This window comes from Contarinia nasturtii, unplaced genomic scaffold (assembly GCF_009176525.2).
Source record: "Contarinia nasturtii isolate CC-2019 unplaced genomic scaffold, AAFC_CNas_1.1 Cnas_scaffold_129, whole genome shotgun sequence".
In the NCBI taxonomy this organism is placed as follows: Eukaryota; Metazoa; Arthropoda; class Insecta; order Diptera; family Cecidomyiidae; genus Contarinia; species Contarinia nasturtii.
Genome location: NW_022197486.1, coordinates 1137958 through 1159410, shown reverse-complemented (window position 1 = coordinate 1159410; position 21453 = coordinate 1137958). Strand labels below are relative to the sequence as shown.

Below are 21453 nucleotides of genomic sequence, written 5' to 3'. Positions count from 1 at the left end.
GTATACTCTCCATCATATTGACAGCAATCATTCTGCAACTGTCAAAATATAGAAAACAATGATTGTTTGGCGCTTTGAAGCCGACATTCATGTGTGAAACTCAAAAAAATCAATTCTTTAGTTTATTTCGTGTTTTTTCTTTAAAGTAGCCATTGGATATTTTTTGCACGGAAAATTGTGTGCATAGTTTCAAACTAGTTAAAATCATGTCGGTCGCTGCAAACGATTCAAAATTAATGTAAGTTAGAATTTTATGACCTAACCTCAATGATGCTATTTCACAACGTTTATTTCAATTCGATTGATTTCAAAATTTTTTATTTCTTTTCCGTAAAAATAGACAATATAAAAAGGTTTGGCAAATCGTTTCGGGCATTCATTATGCGACGCCAACACCAACAGTTTTGAACGAATTGAAAGCCATTCAAACCGAATTGCTGAATGGTGTTAAACGTGAAAAAAATGATGTTACAAAATCGACAAAAATTGACACAAATCTAATGCCATTGATCGATAAACTGAAACAATATTTGGATGTGACACAAGAGAAAGCATGGAATATATTGCGATGCTATTTAAATAATGAATACAGTGATTCAATAGAAAATTTACAAAATTTCTTAAAAACCGAAACCAACACCGAAAAACTGTTGGATCGCATCTGGGACTATTATGCACTTGAACGAATGACATTGCTGAAAATTGTGAAGAATTTATTGGAACAAGGTCAATCAAAAGCACATCCGTATGCCAATGAATACGAATACATTCTTCAAGAAATTGGTCTGGCCAAATTACGACATTCATATATTGAACAGCTGAAAGAACTCATACGAGAGCCAGTTCCATTCAAAACCACTCATGCCGAATTGCTCAACGTACGAAACAAATTGGTCTCTTGGACCGAACGCAAATTGCGCGAAACAAACGAAATCTTACAAATTATTTTGCTCATTGTCAACCGAGATCATATTCAAGTCGATGAGTTTCGGACTCTTGTTGAGCTATTTAAACAGCATGCGTTTGGTAAACAACAACCGTATTTGGACTTGAATGGAAATAATTTGCACAAAGATCTTGTCATCAAAATTACCTACAGCGAAGTGGTCTTGTTTATGTCGTGTATTGAAGAAAATCAATTTATTGATGGGAACAATAGGTGAGTGTGTGATTTAATTTTTTTTCTAATTAAGAAATTGTACGGGCTGTCAAAGAAAATGTCTACTGAGGCTTTGGCACACGGCACTATTTTATGCGTAAAACAATACATTCTTTCTTGAATGCATGTGAATGCCATAAAATTGGCAACGTTGATTGAAAAACTATAGATTTATTTCGTACAAAGTAGTAGTTTTTTAAATTTTTAACAAAATTTATGATCAAAACGAGATTCATGGCCTTGAAATATTTAACCCACTGAATTATTCATGTTTACTTTGAAATTAAATAGTAAATTGTTATAATTGAATTGTGTCCAATTTTGTGCTTTTTTTTAGACAAAATGCCTCAAATATCGAAAAACTCCGTCAGATTTCTGCACATTTGGATAAAGACATAGTACTGTTGCATCAAAGTCCAGAACATGGTCCAATTCTATTATCGTGGATGCTGATGAATTTCCAATTAATTGAATTGCGTGCAGAAAATCCTGAATTTCAGAGATTCCAACAGTATGGGACGAAGGCAACCAAACTTGGTGTATTTGGCTACTTACAAAAGATGATAAGCCATACAATGTTTCGCGATCAAAGTTTGGCTGCGCTAATCGCCTGTCGAACCGTTTACAATTTATTGTCGTTCATGTGTGAGATTTTCGATAGTGATCGTGCGGTTGCACAGCACAAAAACATCTTTGATTTACTGTGTGAACTGCTGAAAAATCCAACAATTGCCACAACATTTTATACAAATGCCGAAGGTGGTGCACAATCACTATTCCGTACGGCCATCGAAAGTTTTCCCATTGATTTTGTATCACTTTCAATGATTGCACATTCTCTAACGACGACCAATAATTCATCGGCGGCATTCGTAAGTTTTTGCTAAAAGTTTTCTTTTTCAACTATTCTAATTGAAACAATTTCTTTTAATAAATAGATTCGAAAGCAGCTTGAAAATTTGCCAGCATACACTGAATACTATAATTCACAACGAACGCTATTACGACCAAGTGATTTCAATGAAAATGAATTCATTTTGATGCGTGATTTTAATCCATTCAGTCAAAAAATTCAATATGTCATTCCAGCCGGAACGGTGGCGACGGTATTTGATAAACCGGACGGAACTCAAATATGTCTGAAGACGTCGGTCAATTATTTTGATGCTTTGCATCATGAAATCAATGAATTGCTCACCGATCTAATTCGACGCCCAGAAATCGATCCATTGCGTAAGAATCGCGTTTATTGGGGTTTGAAATATTTGGCAGCCGCATTGCGTCGAGTAAATGATCCATCGGAAATTTCCAGCGAAATGGTTCATCCAACCGAAATGGTATTTGACATTTTTCTAAAATTTAAAGATGTACCAAATCCACCGGTTGATTTATTGGCACAATGCTTCAACGTTTGCACTGCATTAGTTCCGATGCATCAAAATGAGATTTTCAAGCGAGTTATAAACATGGACATCTTACCATTTTGCTCCACGGATAAATTAAATTTTGAAGAGTACGCAAATGGTGGCGGATTTGATACCGGTTTAGTTGGATACTATTTGGTTTCGTACGAAAAAGTAACCGGTCGCTACGAATTTCTCACAGCATATTTGACATTTTTGAAAGCATTTGCAACGGTTAGTAATTTGTTCGCTTCGTTATTCAAAGCATATCCGTTTAAATAATTGATTTTTTATTAAATAGAAATCGCAAATGGACTGCACTGTATCATTGGAATTGCCTGGACTGATTTTCTTGTTGCGAGAAGTATTTCCATACATTCAAAGTTGGCGCTTTGAAAACGAACTGGATCGACAACAAATATTGGCTCAAATTCTACAGCATTTTTGTTATGTACTGAAAATATCTGACGACAGTGGAGCCCGCTTCATTTTACGCAACACCTGTGTTTACAGCCTTTTGCACTTGGACAGTGGTTTGACCCTTCTAAGGTACTGTAAAAAGAATTACATTTCTTCATTTATAGTATAAGATTGAGTAAATATTTTTTCATTCTCCCATATTCAGAATTGTGGCCTTGGGAAATTCCTTCATCGAAGAAATAATGCAAAATGAGACCAATTGGATGACAACCGAACGAACCAGTTTTAATTTGCTCGTTCAATTAAGCATGACCATTTTAATGTATATTCTTCGTCTTCGATATCGTTTAAATGAGAAACCACCAACAACAATGTCACCATTAGAGAATGTGATCTATACACAGCCAAAGCACATTATACCGGTTGTGACTGGATATATGCGAAATATATTCAATCGACGTTTGCCAATTTTGTCATGTCGTTTATTGCGACGTTTTGCCATCGAATTTCAGATGTCATTGTTTGCCTGTTTGGATATGGTGCCATCACAGATTAGGACCACATTTCTCGAACGTTTGGACAATGAATTGGAATGCGATGAATTGAAAATCGGAGTTTTGGAATTTGTCGAAGCATGCATTGAAAAGCAGCCGGGCATGACGGAGGCATTTTTCAAAATAAACTACGATGATCGAAAATCGTCGAGTGATGTGTCAAAGAATAAAGATATTGGAGAAGGAGTTCTAACCTACATGGAAGACTATTTGTGTCTTGTGGGCAAAGATGCAAACATCATTGTGGATAATTCGATCGATGAAATATCGCTGCTGACACAAATTATGTCACTATTCCATTCGTTGTGGAAAAACAGTATGCAACAATTGGTTGAAAAATTGTTAAGTAAAAAAGATTTTTGGCCATCGATTTTGAATCCATTGTTTGGTAATATCAAGCCACAGATTCGCGTTTATTCGCAGCTATTTAATATGATTGGCTTGGAATTGTATCGAATTGCCGAACCAAAAAACATTGACGAAAATTTGAAAAAGACACTCGATCGATTCCTTACCAAGAACATATTTGTCAATTGGGTGGACAATGTACTTGATATTCCGACTGAAATGGACATTGTCACCGATGACACACCTGATTGGCTTTGTCGTTTGCAAAGTTTTAAGGATTTATTTGTCATCGTTTTACGGCGAAAAGATCGTCATGGCATCGAGGTGCCCAGTGAAAGTTTACAATATTTTGCCGAACAATGTTTGAAACGATTGTCCGAAAGACTGAATTATACCGATGACATGCGACCATTCATCATATTGGCTGAATTGTATTTGAGTTTATTGTTTAGCTACAAGCATACATTGAACGCATCGGTTCTTGATGCGGCCAACGTTTTGCCAAGCATCAATTTGTTGTTGAGTCAATTGGCCGATTCATATCGTGAAATGCATATTCGGGCAAAAGAATCAATTTTGGCAATAACATTTCGATCAATTGACCTGTTTGCATTGACATTAAGCGAAAATCCAGATATTACAATGCAATTTGTCGAATCGGTCATTAAAATTTTATGCTTCGAACTGATGGAAACGGAAACCGAATTGAAAGCCAAATTAAAAGCATCCGGCGGAAAGTTACAAAGCGATAAGCGAACATTATCATTCATCTTATCGATAAATATATTCAAAGTGATTTTGAAAGATTTCAATGACAATTCAAACTTTCGACGCATCGAGACATTACTACAAGCTGAACGAGTGTTCAATCGCATTTTGAGCTGTCTTCATGTAACATTGCCATTGCATTGTGCACGAAAATTGTCATCGGAAATGCTCGATATATTGATTGCATTTACAAACAGTCGATTCTCCATTCAATTGTTGTATTGCGAATTGGACTATTATCTGTGGATGAAATTGTTACCACCAAAAGAATTGATGCAAGCTTCATATACCGTACCAGTTACAACAACAACAACAACAACAACGACAACAACAACATCAAATCCAACAACCTCAGCCAATCCAATCACATGGCAATCACACGAATGGTGGCCAATTTATAGCCTTGGTATTCAATTGGTACACAATTTATTGCAATGCCATGGTCATCTGTTCATCAAAGAGGTAATCGCATTTGTTGGCGTTCATGAAGAATTTTTAATGGATTCAATATTGTTATCGAAACATGCACTCAACGAAACACCGATGCGCCTCATTAAAAATGCACTGGAACTTGTTAGCGAACTTGTACCATATGAAAAACAATGGCGTTTGGAGCATCAACAGAGTATGATAAATTTGATGGTATGTACCAGTGAATTTTCTTTTAAATTCGATTATTCTGCCATGAAACATGAATGAATACACTTTTTCACTCATAAATTGACTGTCATTTCTCTTCATTTGCAGCGATGTGTTCAAGTGCTTTTGGATCATGCGGTTTCATTGTTATATCGACCCAAACACTTGAAAAGATTGATAAACAATACGGCCACCTTGAAGGACGTTCAAAATAGCTCAGACGATGATACATTCGATGATGAAGTCAAAGCGATGAATGTGTACGGATTTTATCATTATTTTTTTTTAACATGGCATTTCTCTTTTACCCTTTGTCACACTTCATTTTCATCGTTTCATTCATGAAAAAGCTACAAATCTTGTCATTATTATGTTAATTGGTTCGATATTGTGACTTTTAAAATTCGTGAATTTTTTGAAGTGTTCAAAGACATTTTTTCTAGTATATTTTTGCATACATGTTTTGGTTTCATTTTGTTTCAGTTTGATCGAAATCGTAACGGTTTGTTCAAAATGTTTAATGGCATTCAGTCCAAGTTTATTGGAATTGCTGTCAGATCCCGAATTTTTACCAGCCAAATGGCCACCATTGATTGAAATTCAATTTAACGCACCGAAACTTAGTGTTGGCTCCACAATGCCACAACTCACATTCGGTACGATTCTGAACGCTGCCATCATTTTCACAAAGGCTTTAAATATTGTAAGTTTCCTTTGTTATGAATTAAAAAATTGTATAACTGTTTTCTAGTTTTGATTTTTTTTTTTTTCAATTCTTTCATTAAATTGAATGTTGACTATGTCCAACAGCAACAGTTTAAATTTGACGAACATCCGTTGAACAGCATTGCCGAAAAGAAAACAAATTCCACAAATGAAACGTTAAACAATAGTACGGTGCCAGTACAACGACGTCGTAGTTATACAGCATCAATATCGGCCTTGTCCACCGTTTCAGCAACAGCAGCCGCAACAAACGAATACCTAACCAATTTGGATGCAGAACTATGTTTCACCGCACTTGAATTTGTGCTAACCCTATTGGCATCGCAAAGTTTGCTTGCATTGAAGGATGTTAATTTATCACAACGTGAAAAACAGTTGATTAAACGTGAACTTTCCACGGAATTGTCCGTATTTTATGATTTTGTTAAGAAACGTGTCTTACCAGAAGTGGCACGCGATGAACCATTGCGTCGAAAGAAACATGGCTATAAACTGTTGGGATTGACCAAAGAACAAATCGAAGAGATTAACCGTCAACCATCGACCAGTCGAAAATCAATCAGTAATTCAGATCGAATGCGAATTGGTGTTATGCGAAAATTGCATCTTAATCAAAAATCACCGAGCACAACATCACCCAAATTTGATATGACACAACAGTATAGTCCAATTGGTTCACCATCAAGCGGACCACGATTTGACTTACCATCATCGACTCCAGCAACTCATCGACGATCATTAAACACTGTCATTGACGATGAACATGAAGAGATTCAATTGTTTTTCGAACCAGAAGAGCCATCATTCTGTGAACAGTCCATCGTACAACTTGTTGAAGAGGATTACTTACATTTTCTATCGAATTTATTTGGATACATTTGCCACACGGAGAAAATTAATTAAGAACTGAATGATGACATTTTATTGACTTTGTCTAATAATCTAAATAAATAAATGGAAAAAATACCAAAAAAAAACATTGATAAAATACAAGGGAATGTGTGTGTGTGTGTGTGTGTGTGTGATTTTTTATTTGAACTTGGAATATGCAAGTAAAATGGAATATTTTTGATGTAATTTAATTTTTCCGATTCATTGACAATTGAAGGAATTTTTTTTAATACTCATTTAACCAATTACAATTGCTCTCAACGCGATGATTAGCTTTTGAATGGTGCTTGAGGTAAACGTATCTCCGCGAGAGTGGCATTATTTTTTTTTTCGCTTTTTCATTTGTATGGCAGCTTAAAAGTTACATCATAATAAAATATAGGTGCTGAGTGGTAGCAATGACATGTAATTAATTGGGTGGTAGTGGTGTGTGGTTGAATTGATAATCGGCCGGCGCTCACGATTAACACCATACTACAAACAACAAATTGATTCGTCGTCACATTTTTTTTTAAATTACCCACTTGATATCGATCTAAATGGCTCCATTAAATCTTCAACTTCAACTCACTTGGGGCTTCCGTACTCAAAACAAAAAGAAGAAGAAGAAGAAAATCAACAGCAACGCGCGTTTATGTTTATAAATTGCACTTGATCTGAATTTGAATAAAAACAATGGGTTTGTTTGCTCAATTCATTTTAAACGTGGAATTGATGTGCTTGAGAGTACGTTCATTATTTGTCTATTGAATGCACCATCAATTTTAGTTGCTGTTTTGCCTTTGACACATATTTTTTTTTCGTCTTACTGCTCTGCTGCGTCGTTGCTGTTGCTATTGCTGTTGCTGCTGCTGTTGTTGCTGCTCATAACAACAATTGTCAATGAATGCAAACATCATTGGTGATTTCTGTGTTGTTTTGTTTTTGTTTTCGATCGAATAGCCATGGTGCGTATATGCTGGCGTGGCGTGTGAAAATATAAATAACATTAAGATAATTCGCGGTAACAAGACAAGCTACTGAAAATAATGATCGTGTCAATATTGTGATGCCCAAATATTTCAAACATCTTATCATTCATCATCAGCATCTCGAACAAAAACAACAACATCACCGCAAAAAGTACAATGTATGTTTGGATCACATGGCTCTCATTGAAAAGAGAAGTACGCGAGCGAATAAATCGATTCGAAACTGCATACAATTATATACATACCATTAACCCTGACCATTAAACTAAATTGGCGTTTTTTTCGTCTTTTTCTCTCTCTTTTGTTCTCTCTCTTCTTAAGACATGAAGAAAGAAAAAGAGAGAACAACGCATAGAAGAGCTCGCATATGTTGTTTTTTTATATGCTTTTGTTTCGTGCAGGGCCGATGGCGAGTAAACAATAAAGGCAAAACAACAACAACAACAAAAAAAATGGCATGATGCTCATGAAGACTTAGTAGATAATCGGTTGGAAAACGCGCAAACATTTCAAATGTTCAATAGGTACGTTTCTTCAATACGCATATATTGGATGATTTTGCTTTAAAAATAGATTTCAACATAATTAGCAACAATTAATTTATACGATTTATGTGATTTTTACGAACCAGGTGTGAACCTATTAAAAAAACTGCGTTTTAATTACTAATGCGATATGATAAAATATGCAGATATTAAGATCAAGCGAATAAGAAAAAAATGAAAAATTCGATAACCTCACCGAACTATAGAGAACTAGAGAGACAGTAGTTAAAAATAATACCAATGGCAAGTTCAAATGCATCGCAATATGAAATCGTCGAATTAAATCTTGTGAACAATGGTCTGGTGAATCTCACATGGTTATCAAACAAACCATACTTCTTCTAAAAATAACAAACAGTTATTTTATTGATTTTTTTCTCTCTTCATTTCGGAGTTATGATTGTGTATCAATTCTGAGATTTAAAAAATAAAAAAAATTCCATCGACTGCGCAATGCGAATAAAGCAAAAACAAAGGAACATCGACTATGCGGTCGATTGGTCGATATGATTACAAATGCATGTGACATCGAATGCGTAACAATGAAATGGTCGTTGATACCGTGCACACAAAATTAATTCCATTTTGATTACTCAGCTTCAGTTTAAAGTCACTCATGGATGATAATCGATTGGATATCGACACCATAAAAAACCACATATTTGTGGTATTGCTTTATTTCACGAAATTCATTCAAATTCGAAGCACGTCTGCTGAATAACCATTATATGTACAATAAATTTTGTATTCCACATTGGAAGTGAGATTGAAACATAAATTTTCGGTAAAATGAACTTGAATTACCATTTTGCGAACACCTGCGTTTGTCTGTTCATGAGCTGCTTGATTGCGCATTCTCCATTCAGAATATCACATTGATTCCACTTTCTGTATTCTATTCTTAATATATGTTCTTACAAAGCACGATTTCAATCAACAATTCAGTTTGAACTTGAAAGATAAAGAATAAAAGTAAGCAAAATAAAATAAAACTCAATCATCCTATTTCAATTTATACTTCATTTATTTCATATTTCGATAGACAATTATAAAAGAGTTGAAGTATGTGCGCCGTGCGGTTTTATTTCTCATCCATCTTGGTGTCATTATTTTTTTGGCGAGAAAATTACTTTCGAGCGATCAACTTTGCATCCCGCATTATAATGAACATCTCGAGATGTCGGCCCAACTCCAGCTCCACCACATTCTCGGCATATCCATGTACGACGAATTTCCTGTTTAAAAAAATAGATCCTAATAGAATTAAATTGGTTGAAATTTGATGTCCAATAAGGCCAATTGCAAAAAATTGAAATTAAATTAAAATCAATTTAATTTACCTGTTTTGGGGTCAACATATCATCCTTTTTGTTTGGATCCATTTGGTACGCGTAACTTGTCGCTTTCTTTTTATGTTTTTCGTATATTTTGAACTTACTGCAGTGGCTGTAAAACACAGAATGAATTATAGAAAGGCATTCTACACAACCGTTATACAATTATTGGATATCAATATATTGCGCACTTATTTCCAGAGAAAAAGAAATGTAAACAATTTGCACGCAAACATTTGGCAAAGTAAGAGACTGTTTTTTTTATTAATTAAGCATACATACACTTTTACTGTTTATTATAAACCGTTTATATCAAAATGTGAGACAATGTTAATACATTTGATTTGGTGAGCTCAGCATTTCATTTGATTATAGTACTAACTGCATTTGTATACAATTCATTTAGACATATCAAACCAAAATTTGGGTTCATTTAAATTAATCTAAATATACAGTGATATCTCCTTGGATAATCATATTTTGCTTACTTTTCAAGATTTAACCTTGTAGAAGCAATAATTTTTATTCACAAAATGTGCTATTCTTGGTATTCTTGGTATCCAATATAAAGACAATATTTTACAACATTTATTTTAGTCAATATTTATTATAGACAACTTTGAACAATTAATGCTTTATTTGCCACCAAATAGCACCTATTAATGAATTAAATTAATAGAAGATCTAATGATGAAAAATGAAAACAACGGAAAAACCGCAAATTCTTACTTTAAGATGTTATAAATCATTCAAACATTTTGAGACGGCAAAAAAGTGTTCCGTTAGAGTGGCAAAGGTGTGTGTGTGTTTTTCATCATCGATCGAATGGCGTTTTTATTTGATTTTAAAAATGTTTCATGTAATTTTGTGTGTTTCGTTAATTAGAATGTGGACGACGAATGGTTGAGAATGGTGTGCATATTGTGAAATACAAAACATTGAATCGTTCGATTTGCTGTTTTGACAATGAGAGATGTTCATAGATCGGAATTCGCATGGCCGTCGTAATAAACAGCACGCGAGCATATAATCGTTCTTTGCTCCATTAACATGCATACATAGCAAATGTTGTCATTGTAATTAAGTTCCAAAATTTTTCTTTCGTTTCAAAGCGTCTTTTGGCTTTCGGATTTGGTTTGAATTCGGTGTGCGTTAATTAATAATATCAGCAAAATGGTTTTGTCTTTTGCACTTGGACTTGAAAAATTAAGTCAAACATACATGGCTTACGTAAAAATTGCGATCCGAATGGCATGGGCATGACGACAACGTTTTTTTTTTCGAATGTACTACGTGCGGTTCATTATTAATGTAAGACGGATACTAATAAACCTATGATACAAAAATGTCGATTGATTTTGGATGACTCATTTATCGGAGACAAATGCAATATTCTTCATAATTAAATCGGTTCTTCCGCGTGCAAGATATTCGTAAAATCAGAATTATTAATTAAGAATTACAAAAAAAAATATGCAAATTATGTAGACTGTAATTTTACGAATTACGATTCACTTGATGATCTAATTCTAAATAATATAATGAATGTGATTTTTTTTCAATCAAATTTCAGCCAAAATGCAAATACAGTCCTCATAAAAAAGGCAATACAAAGCAATCGCATTATCTTTATTAAACCGGCGCATTATACATAGAGCGCAGCGCACACACCAACCTTTCGGCCTCCGCATGTTATTTGTCATTACAGTTTTATGATCAGCCAAGATTTAAAACAACAACAAAAAATGTATGAAGAAGATGAAAAAGAAAAAAAAAACTACTTTGAATCGTAATCAATGGCATTTTCTGCATCTCATCACTATTTTATCTGTTACTGCTCTAAGTGTCTGCCTGTGCTTTGCCAAGCACATTTTTATTTTTATGGGGCTTACATGAATGAATGAATGTCAATTCTATATGTGAGGCTTGAATTCATGAGTTGCACAACCATCGTAAAATACATACCGTATGGATATCTTTTGTTTTAAATATCGTATATGGTTTTTTTTTCTCGTTCGTTCGACGGCCAATCACATACCACGTTAAGTCGTTGATTGTTTGAAAATGTGTCATTGTTTTGCTATACACACGAATATGTTTTTTGCCAATTCTAAGCGAAGAAGAAGATAAAGTTGGAGCCGAACAAAATAAATAAATAAATGATTGAAATATGATTTGTTTTTAGTTGATTTGTTCTTTTTTGCGTTTTAGTTTGAAGTTCATCAGTTTATTGCTTTTTTTTCTCCGGTTCGGTTAGATTGCTTAGAGTGAATTGATTTCGGCGCCAATTCGAGGATACACAGCTTGGATTACTGTTTATTAGTCGCAATATTATAATCAGTATTGTGCGGTTCAAAGCTCTTATCGTAAACTCGTCGCGGGTTTTTTTCTTCTTCATCTTCTTTGAATCAAAGTGGATCAATTCGATTGACATCAACTTTTTCAATAAACAACGAAATGGAATGCAAATAGAGTACCGGTTCAATGATAATTTTTTTCGGATTCATCCAAGATTCGAGGCAAATGAATATCATACGTACCAAACATTTTTTCTCTCAAATTTATTCGCCCTCTGCGGTATTTATCATTTTGATCAGCTGACTTAAACGGTGTAATCGTACACATATGTTGTTTTTTTTAAAGTTCAATTTGGATTAATTGATTGGTTTGTTTTGGTGTTGTTTCATTTTATTGATAGTTTTTATCTAGCAAAATAGGAAAAATATGCCAATGAATTATTTTTTTAAAATACCGAAATCAAATTCGTGTGTGACATACCTAGTTGTGATTTCAATACAATTTGGTCAATAGTAGAAAATGTAGGCGACCAAATTTTGTATTTATTCTTCTAATTTAGAAGGTACACTAAATATATTCTGGTTGTAGTATATTCCAATTGAATTCTCTAGAATAAATACAGCGTATGATACGGTCGCACACCAAAGGTTGTTTTTAGATACATTTTTTGCTGTATTTTGTATGACGGTGTTTCGCTTTGAAATGCAACCTTTTCATAGTATGAAATTCATACGCTGTTTTTATTCTATAGCAATCAATAATATAATATAATATATAATATAATTCCGAAATTGTATAATCCCGAAAATATTTTAATGATGAAATTTTGAAAAAATAAATAAAAACATTTTAATACTTGAACTGAATGATGAAAATTTACAATCATCATATCTGTTGCATCCTCGAGACTTTTTTGTTAGGAAAAATAATTGAAAAAAATGACTTAAAATGCAAAAACAATTCAAACTTTTTAATACGAACATATTATCATTTTCGAATCGACGCAACAAAAATGAACAAATAATTTTTTTTGCGATAATTTCGAAGATAATAACAGTTTGAAAGTTGACGACACAAGTAAAACTCATTGCTTAATTGGAATAACTTAGAAATAATGTTCAAATTGAATTTATTTTTTTAAATTTTTTGCTCTTTTTGCATTTGACAATGTGTTTACAACTTTCGTATATAATAAGAGATTATGTAAATCTTGACAAACGACAGCCTGATAGTAAAATCAACACTTAATTTTCTTATGCGTAAAAATAGCATGTATTTTTGTTTGGAGTAAAACAATACCACATATCATAATCGAGAGCAAAAATTCAACACACAAAGTTGAGAGTAAAACCACGACATACGCAAAATCAGAGCAAAAGTGAATAAGCGATATGTCGTGTTTTTGCTCTCAAGTTTGTCTATAGTTCTTTTGCCCGCAACAATCGGAGTTTTGTTTTTAAACCGAAAAAACGGATTTTTTTATGAGCGAGGCGGACCATATATCTACGATCATGTAGATGATAAAAAAATCGCGAAAAATGAAAAAAATAATTAAATTTTTTCTCTTCAATTCTCAAATACTACTCAACTTTCTGTATCACCTAATGAAATCAGAATGAAAAAAATCGCATTCCATATCATCAAAATCACGATTGGCATTTGGTCAGTATTCAATGGGTATCACATAGCAAGCTTATATGAAACTCTCGGAGACTCGGTATAGAGGACTCCAAAAGTGAAAAAAATCCAGATCATGATTTGGATGATAAGGAATGCGATTTCACCAGATGATACAGAAAGTTGAGTAGTATTTGAGAATTGAAGAAAAAAAATTTAATTATTTTTTTCATTTTTCGCCATTTTTTAACATTTACATGGGAGGCTTGTATGAAACACACGGAAGACCGCTGGAATGACACTGTCGTATCACACGCGTATAAAAAAATCAATTTTTCGGCGTAAAAACAAGATCCCGATTGTTGCGAGGAAAAAAACTATATACAAAATTGAGAGCAAAAACACGACATATCCAGCCTGCGGGAAAAAACAAGTAATCGATATAATGTGTTTTTGCCCTCAGTTTTTTACAAACTCTTTTTGTTCTAAAATTTGAAAGTTCTCTATATACGCTGAAGAATTTGCATCATGTTTCTACGCTCAAGTTCTTCCATTTCAGTTTTACTATTAGGCTGTCAAATATAAAAAAACACTACTAATTTTCTCAGCTGCTGTGGACCTAGTAGAATAATCACTATATTGTATATGAAATTTGTGTTTACAATGAAAAATTTAACTTACGGATTATTATGAATATCATGCAAAGTTTTTGCAATATCTTCAATTTCGTTTTTATCATTTTTCCTTTAGGGAATATATATACAAGCAATAAGCAATATGAAAAAAACATTATGAGAAATGCGCCATATATACTTACCAACGTTCATTATTATATGACTAACCAAGTGAACGATTTAAACCGTATTTCATATTCAATCCCAGTTTAATTCATTTTTGATTTTGGATCTTTCGCGCTTTGCCAAAAAAGCCTGGCTTGGTGTTTCGCAACATCTAAATAACAGAAATCAATTTGGTTCAATTGACAGATGCTATATTGTTAAATTGACGGTTATTCACTTAGTCATAAAATTTGAAAAATTATAAGAAGCCTCGGCAGCATTAAGATCTTTTTGATTGACTGGCAAACTTGGCAAGTCTATTTTCCAATAAAATGGCACGTATTTGGTACCTATATATAGGTAGGAATTATAATTGCATAGACTATATCATCTTTGATTCAGTTAACTTGAACAAAAAGGAAATCTTACTTGACTTTGAGAATATTTTCTTCATTCCCGTTGCCAACTCAGCCTTTTCGCATACGAAAAAAAATGTTTAACATTAAAAAGAAAATAATAAATTTATTATTTATACCAAAGCCAAGATCAATGCGAAGACCACAATTGAATATTTCATTACATGTAATTTTGTTTATGCAGAAAACAATAAATATGTGTATTTAAGTTTAGATTTTCATAATTTAGTGTTATTTTATGATAAAAAATCGATGTTTAAAATTTCAGACATAAAGCTGACAAAAAAGTTGATAGTTTTTTTTACATAATTCATTCATGCAGATTTTGTAAACAATGCGGAAATTCATGCAGAAATTTTAATCGAAGAATCTTTGAGCAAAGAAAAAATATATTCCAGAAAATCAAACATGCAGCTCGCTTTATTAATTGATGTGTTTTCTATCCGCGAATAATTGTGCAGATTTCGCGAAGTGGGTGGCTGTAATGACAGACGTAAAATTATTTGTTTAGTGTATGTCTAGCTGCATGGTTCAATATAGTTTTCTGACATAAAGCAAAAAAAAAGTTACTTGTTAGAGTGGTTCTTGGTCTAGAATATTTGTGTATATTTTGCAAAATGTATATACTTAAAAGCCCCTAGGATAAAAAATGATGCTCATACTTTGGATGAACCAAAAGAGGTTCAATTCGCATTTCCCATCTTTTGTTTACACAATAAATGACGTACTATTGACATTTACTTTGGTTAGCACTCAAGGTCTTGTCCAACCCAAAACCCTTGATCAAAAGAAAAATGACCACAGCGATTTTCAATCCTTATAAAATGTTATGTTTGTGATTCTGCATGATTATAGTTTAAGGATGTCAATTTATAACTATGCGCATATCAAAGAATGACGAACAATTTGAAATTAACACAAATAAAAAAAAAAACAAATACAAACGATTTAAACTAGTCTAACAAATTTTTGACATTTACATGCTGAAATAAAGTTTCTAATCAACAATCGAATGATAAAGAACTAGCGGCGACATTTTTGATAGCCAATCGACATTGAAATATTTTTAACTTAAATAACATTCCACGAATTTGTTTGCAAAGCTGGCTAAAAGGTAAATTGGTTAGATAAGACCTTCTCGAGTATTCGATGATAATTTTTTTCTTTACCACCATAATGCTCGGTTTGATTTCGTTGGTGTAATTTTAGCGTTTTTTTTTTTTTAATTTTCATGGCGACCCGACAATTTTTGTTTCATATATTTTCGGTTTGCTACATTCAATAGGCATTATGCCAGTCGCTCAATTTTCATCAGTTTTGTTTTCGTTCATACATTTTATGGCATGAGTCAGCATACGAACTTCAAAATTCGCAAATGTTCAAGTTTATTGTTTTTTTTGTCAAATCTTAATTAAATTGAGATAATTTATTGCATCGCCACCAGAGCTGGGAACGATCACAAATGGAAATAACACTTTTTTGTGGTCGGTCGATCGTTTGTAGAAATTAAAATGTACGACCGACCGACCATTAATAATTTCGACGAACGAACGATTAACGAAAAAATAAACTTATACGAACGGCCGATCATAGACGGTCATTAATGTTCGTGCCCAGCTCTGATCGGTACACAACTGAATGGTATGGTGTTTTTACTATCGTTGATAAAATCATTTTATTAAAATGGTTCGGTGATTGATGATATAATCTACATTAGTTTTGGGGCGGAAAAGTTGTACAATGTACACGTGGTTGTGTGGTTTTGCTCATCATCGATCGAATTGCCAATGCTGTGTGAAATCGATAAAAAAAACAGTCACCGAAAAATTTCACCGATGTGTGCCATGATATAAGTCAACGATAAGACCAAAAATTAGTACGAAAACAACCTATCGATGAGTTGGGTTCGTTCAACTTTTACAGTGACCTTGCAGCGGCGCTTGTTCGATTTCTTTTTTCTGTGTGTCTCTTTCTCACTCTCATACGTACCCAATGAATGTACTCAAAACAAAAAGAAAACCAAAGAGAATTTCCAATCAAAGTGAATCTTTTTTTCATAGTGAAGCCAACAACTCTTGTGCTCAATGCGACGTGTGAATAAATACGGGAGTTTTAAGCACGATCGATTGCATAAGAACTCAACAAATTTTGCTCGGGTTTTTTCCTCTTCTTTTTCGTCATTATCATTTCTTTTGTCGCTCTCGTTCTCTCTTAAAACTCGGTATGTGAGTGTGTGTTTTTCACAACACTTTACATCGCGTAAAGGTAGGATTTTTAATGGGCATCGATTCACGAATTTATGCATATATTACGCGCATTTTTTTTCGTCTACGTACATTGGTCACAACAATATCGTCGACTTGTCACGTCACTAAATTATTGAACATTTGGTGGCTATTTTCCTACCAGCACGTATTTTTCTCCGTTCGTTGTTTATATGCAAATAAAACAAAAATGTGGAACAAATGACCAAATCATCGTTGAGACTATAGTCGTGATAAAGTCCCGCAGATTTGCTTAGAAATGAATTTATTTTGGTTTTAATGAAAAGCATTAACATTGGATCGCGAAAAAAAACCATGAATAAACAAATTCATTAACTCACTATTTGTACAGATTTCATCATTGAAAGCGTTTAATTCTAATAACTAGTATCATTTGGAACGAAGAAAAAACATGTGCAAAACATTACTGGTAATAAAAAAAATCTTACGGAATTCATATTGGAAGTGTGTACGCGCGATGCATCAGCACGACAAAGTCAAGAATTTTTTTTTAGTCTAAACACAACAATTTGTTTATGATAGTAAATTGTGAGTGTTTCGCAATGACACTAGTTGCTGGAATGCATTTGTAACCAGTTTCATCTTCATCGTGGCTTCAGAATGACATGGTGCCACATGAATTATTATATTCACTTGCATTTTCTATTCACACATAGTGTACAAAGTTTCGAGAATGACACACGTATGTACACAATCGATTTGTTTCTGATTATTCTTCTTGAATATCGAGCGAAGCGCGGCTATAGATTGTATTTTATTATGCAATCGAGTTTTCGGTTGTGGTTGTGTGCATGTGTGTGTGTGTTATGAGATTTTTTTTTCAATATCAAACTGGCAACAGGCTGCAATCTTATATTCGACTCATTTGTCAAAACGATATTGATATACACTTCATTATAAACATTCAATGTTTTTGTCTATCTGCATGGGTTTCCATCGTTTTTTTTTTGTCTATGATTGAGCGTGCGCACATGCATATTTTATATACAAATATCCAATCATTAAATGAATAAGACAGCACAACCATCAACGCATCAATTCAATATATACACCAAGAATTCATTAAAAAAAATATAAACGATGATATTTTGTCGTGTTTTTTATCTCATTCAATGCAAAAGAAAATCGAATTGAATTGTGCCTCGTGCGCGTGCATCGTTGCTGCTAAAAGGCTGTCAATTCCATTGGCGTCATACACCGTTTTTTTTTTCTTTGCGAATTTGTTTATCATTCTGAATTCAGTATTTGACATAATTAAACCAAAATATTTATGATGGCTCTTATAAGCATTAATCAGAATTGGAACGGCTGTGAAACGAACTGAAGAGTGCAATGTGTAGGAAAAAAATTGGTGCCATTATGTGTCAAACAAAAATTTACTAAGTTGTTCTTATTGTTTTGAATTGACTTGTGGGCGAATTGGAAACATTACATCAAAGTCTTTTTTTATTTTCTCTTCTAAATGTCATTCCAACTTATATTCTTTTCTATTGAAATTGATTAGAAAATCAATCTCACATCATGAATTAATTCCGTTTTTTGTGTTCATCGAAAAATTTGCCGGAACCTCTTCAAAGTTAATCGAAATTTCGGTTTGGATCCAGTTTTTAATTGGCACTCGTGTAAGCCATTTGCTGTCATATTTGGCAGAAGAAGTTCAACATCGAAGCAACGAATTAAAACATCAATCTAGTATTTCGATACGAAACGGTTATATCACATTCGATGGATTGATCAATATGTGATAAAATTTGCCGTTTTACGTCAGTCATTTCGTTAATTATTACAGCCGATAATCGTATATAATACGCTTTATTCAGGAATATTTGAATAAATAAAAGGTTACGAAAGTACACAATGATGATAGATTTGAACATTTATAACATTCTAATGGATCAGCTACTGATCTGATGCTGAACATTTTCCATTTTGGAGCCACGACAAACATAAAATAGAGCAATTAAAAGACATTTTTCGATTCAATTTATTTACATATCAATAGCACACACATTGTGCGCAATTGTTGAACTGGGCGCCATGGGCACCAATTTGAATAAACCATCATTTACACAAAATGTAAGTAGTACCAATTTACACATGTCAATTTAAAATTTCAACGACAAAATGTTTTGAATTTCATCACAACATTCATCAATTTCATGGATTTTTGTCCTTCAACTGAAATCGATTGGCTGTTGTTGCTGTTTATCTGGTCAAATTTATGCAAAAATGAATAATACCAATATTTCGTAATCATTTCCAGTGAATGCATTGGCATGCCATCTGAATGAGTCACATTTCATTTGTTTTTGCTCCAAAAAAGGTAATTTGTATTTTCCGCAGATTGATCAAGTTCAATGTTATCAACATAAATTTTGATGGCTAAAAATACATTTTGGCGGGAAGTTTTTTTCTTCTTCTTTATGATTTCAATTGAATTAGTTCACAAATGATTTTGTTTGTGAATGGTTTTTGTTTTTGAAAATTACAGGAATTTTTTTGAATTTTTTGATTTCTTAATTGCCCATTAAATAAGATTTGCGAGTGAGAACAAAAGATCCGTCACTTTATTTATTTTTAAATAAATTACATACGGTAGTTTAGTTTGATTTTTTAAAAAATGTTTTTAGTCATTTCATGCAAATTTCATCAGTCACAAGTGCTAAAACTGATCTAAGTGTAATTAATATGATCGCTGATAATAGATTTTTTTATGTGAATGACAAGCAACTTATTTCCTTTAAACAAAACACACTCACATCATGCAACAAAGTATTTTGCTATCTGTTTGAAAATGTATTAATTGAAATGATCGGGTAAAGGTAACCGCCATCATTGGACGGCATTCATTATTCCTTTCAAATATAAAGAAAAAAAGATCGAAATGACGCCAACAATCAACAAATGATTGCATCCTGACTCTAATGAACTGAATCAAAGTCGAAAAAAAGATCGGTGATAAGAATTTATCATATGGGATTTGTTTACGCGTGAAATATTCGCCCATTCTCTTGAATCGGATTAATTAATTCGACAATAAGCTGATTAATAAGAAACATATGATAGTGAGAAGGTGAGACGCGAGTGTCAATTTAACAAAGATACATTAATACCAGCGAAGAATGGCATCGACAATGATCTAATAAAAGCATAAATCTAATAATTGGTATGCGCTCGCAAACAAACAAACCACTTAATGAAAAGATGTACGATTTAAGCGCAATGGCGCTAGAGGTTATCGCCGAAATTCATAAATTTACATCTCAATGTTTTCAAATAATTCATCATCTGATGACCATTTATGGCATATTTATGCAAAATTATGACTTTCTTCACACGAACCATTTCCGAGTCTATTGTCATGGTTACCATGGCATGGTATAATAAATCGTACAACCGCGTCCATTGCTAATCGTTCATCAATTGCACTGACTGCACAAATGAATTTTTATTACTATGCAATTTTGTTCGCATAATCATTAGCGGCAATCGCAATTAACTCTTGAATTTTGTATGAATAGACTGCTTCATGAAGCAAACATGTTGATCGTCAAGTATTTGATTGGCTATTGATTTTTTTTTTGTTGATTCATAATTCGATTTCATTTTCTCTGAAAAACGAAATAATTTTCTGCAATTGTGAAAACGCAATTTTTAATGGGTTGATTTCATTATTTTCACTGGAAATTTCATCATGTCATCGAATGAAGTGTATTTTGAACCTGTGAACTACCGACACTTTTTTTTAAACAATTGACGCTTAATGCAAACTCCAATGATACATTGGAAAGTTGGTCACTTTTGTGTTGGAATACGAATCTCTTTCGATTGCCCGCAGCAAGGATGTTTGGTCGATTAATTTATTTGGCTGTTAATCAATAAAATAATTTTAGCAACGGTCAGTCAATTAGCGGAAGCAAATAAAACGCACCGAATTATTTATGTGCGAAATTTTACCAGGTGCTCTATTCAATGTGATGCTTTAAACAATTGACACTGCAAACCATCCGAAATAATACGTTAATCAAAGTCTCACGTATTGCAAAATGCTTAAGCTACCAACTGGCAGTTAAGTCATATGGCTATGCGTCTTTTCCAAATTAAAATGATCAATGAAATCATTCTAAATTACCGTGAGTCACACACATGCATGTACGGTGTTAGAAATTAAATACAAATACGCGCACGCGTACTTTGATTCGGTTTTGTTTGTTTGTTTGTTTGTTTAGTTTTTTTTGTGCCTTTGTGCCTATTCATGGAAGTGTTGATTTTATTGGCTCAATTATAATACGGCACACAT

General features: G+C 33.2%; 1 protein-coding gene and 1 long non-coding RNA gene across 2 annotated transcripts; one reads left to right on the top strand and one right to left on the bottom strand.

Moving 5' to 3' along the window:
• Nucleotides 1-57: 57 nt before the first annotated feature.
• On the top strand, nucleotides 58-6996 carry LOC116344437 (nucleoporin NUP188 homolog). Its single transcript, XM_031772989.1, has 9 exons — nucleotides 58-238; nucleotides 341-1159; nucleotides 1497-2031; nucleotides 2098-2796; nucleotides 2864-3111; nucleotides 3188-5294; nucleotides 5400-5551; nucleotides 5775-5994; nucleotides 6102-6996. The coding sequence occupies exons 1-9, from the start codon at nucleotides 207-209 to the stop codon at nucleotides 6918-6920; spliced, it is 5631 nt and encodes a 1876-aa protein (XP_031628849.1). The 5' UTR covers nucleotides 58-206; the 3' UTR covers nucleotides 6921-6996.
• A 2428-nt stretch (nucleotides 6997-9424) lies between these two features.
• LOC116349427 lies at nucleotides 9425-9891 on the bottom strand. The gene is made up of 2 exons (XR_004201912.1): nucleotides 9765-9891; nucleotides 9425-9659 (listed from the first exon to the last, which is right to left on the bottom strand). It is a non-coding gene; the product is annotated as an uncharacterized LOC116349427 (long non-coding RNA).
• Between the last annotated feature and the right edge of the window lie 11562 nt (nucleotides 9892-21453).

Excerpts from the sequence above, each read along its gene's own strand:
- LOC116344437 (XM_031772989.1), top strand. The coding sequence starts at position 207 with ATGTCGGTCGCTGCAAACGATTCAAAATTAAT. Across the intron at positions 1,160-1,496 it reads TTTATTGATGGGAACAATAG|ACAAAATGCCTCAAATATCG; the intron begins GTGAGTGTGTGA and ends GCTTTTTTTTAG. Across the intron at positions 5,552-5,774 it reads GAAGTCAAAGCGATGAATGT|TTTGATCGAAATCGTAACGG; the intron begins GTACGGATTTTA and ends ATTTTGTTTCAG.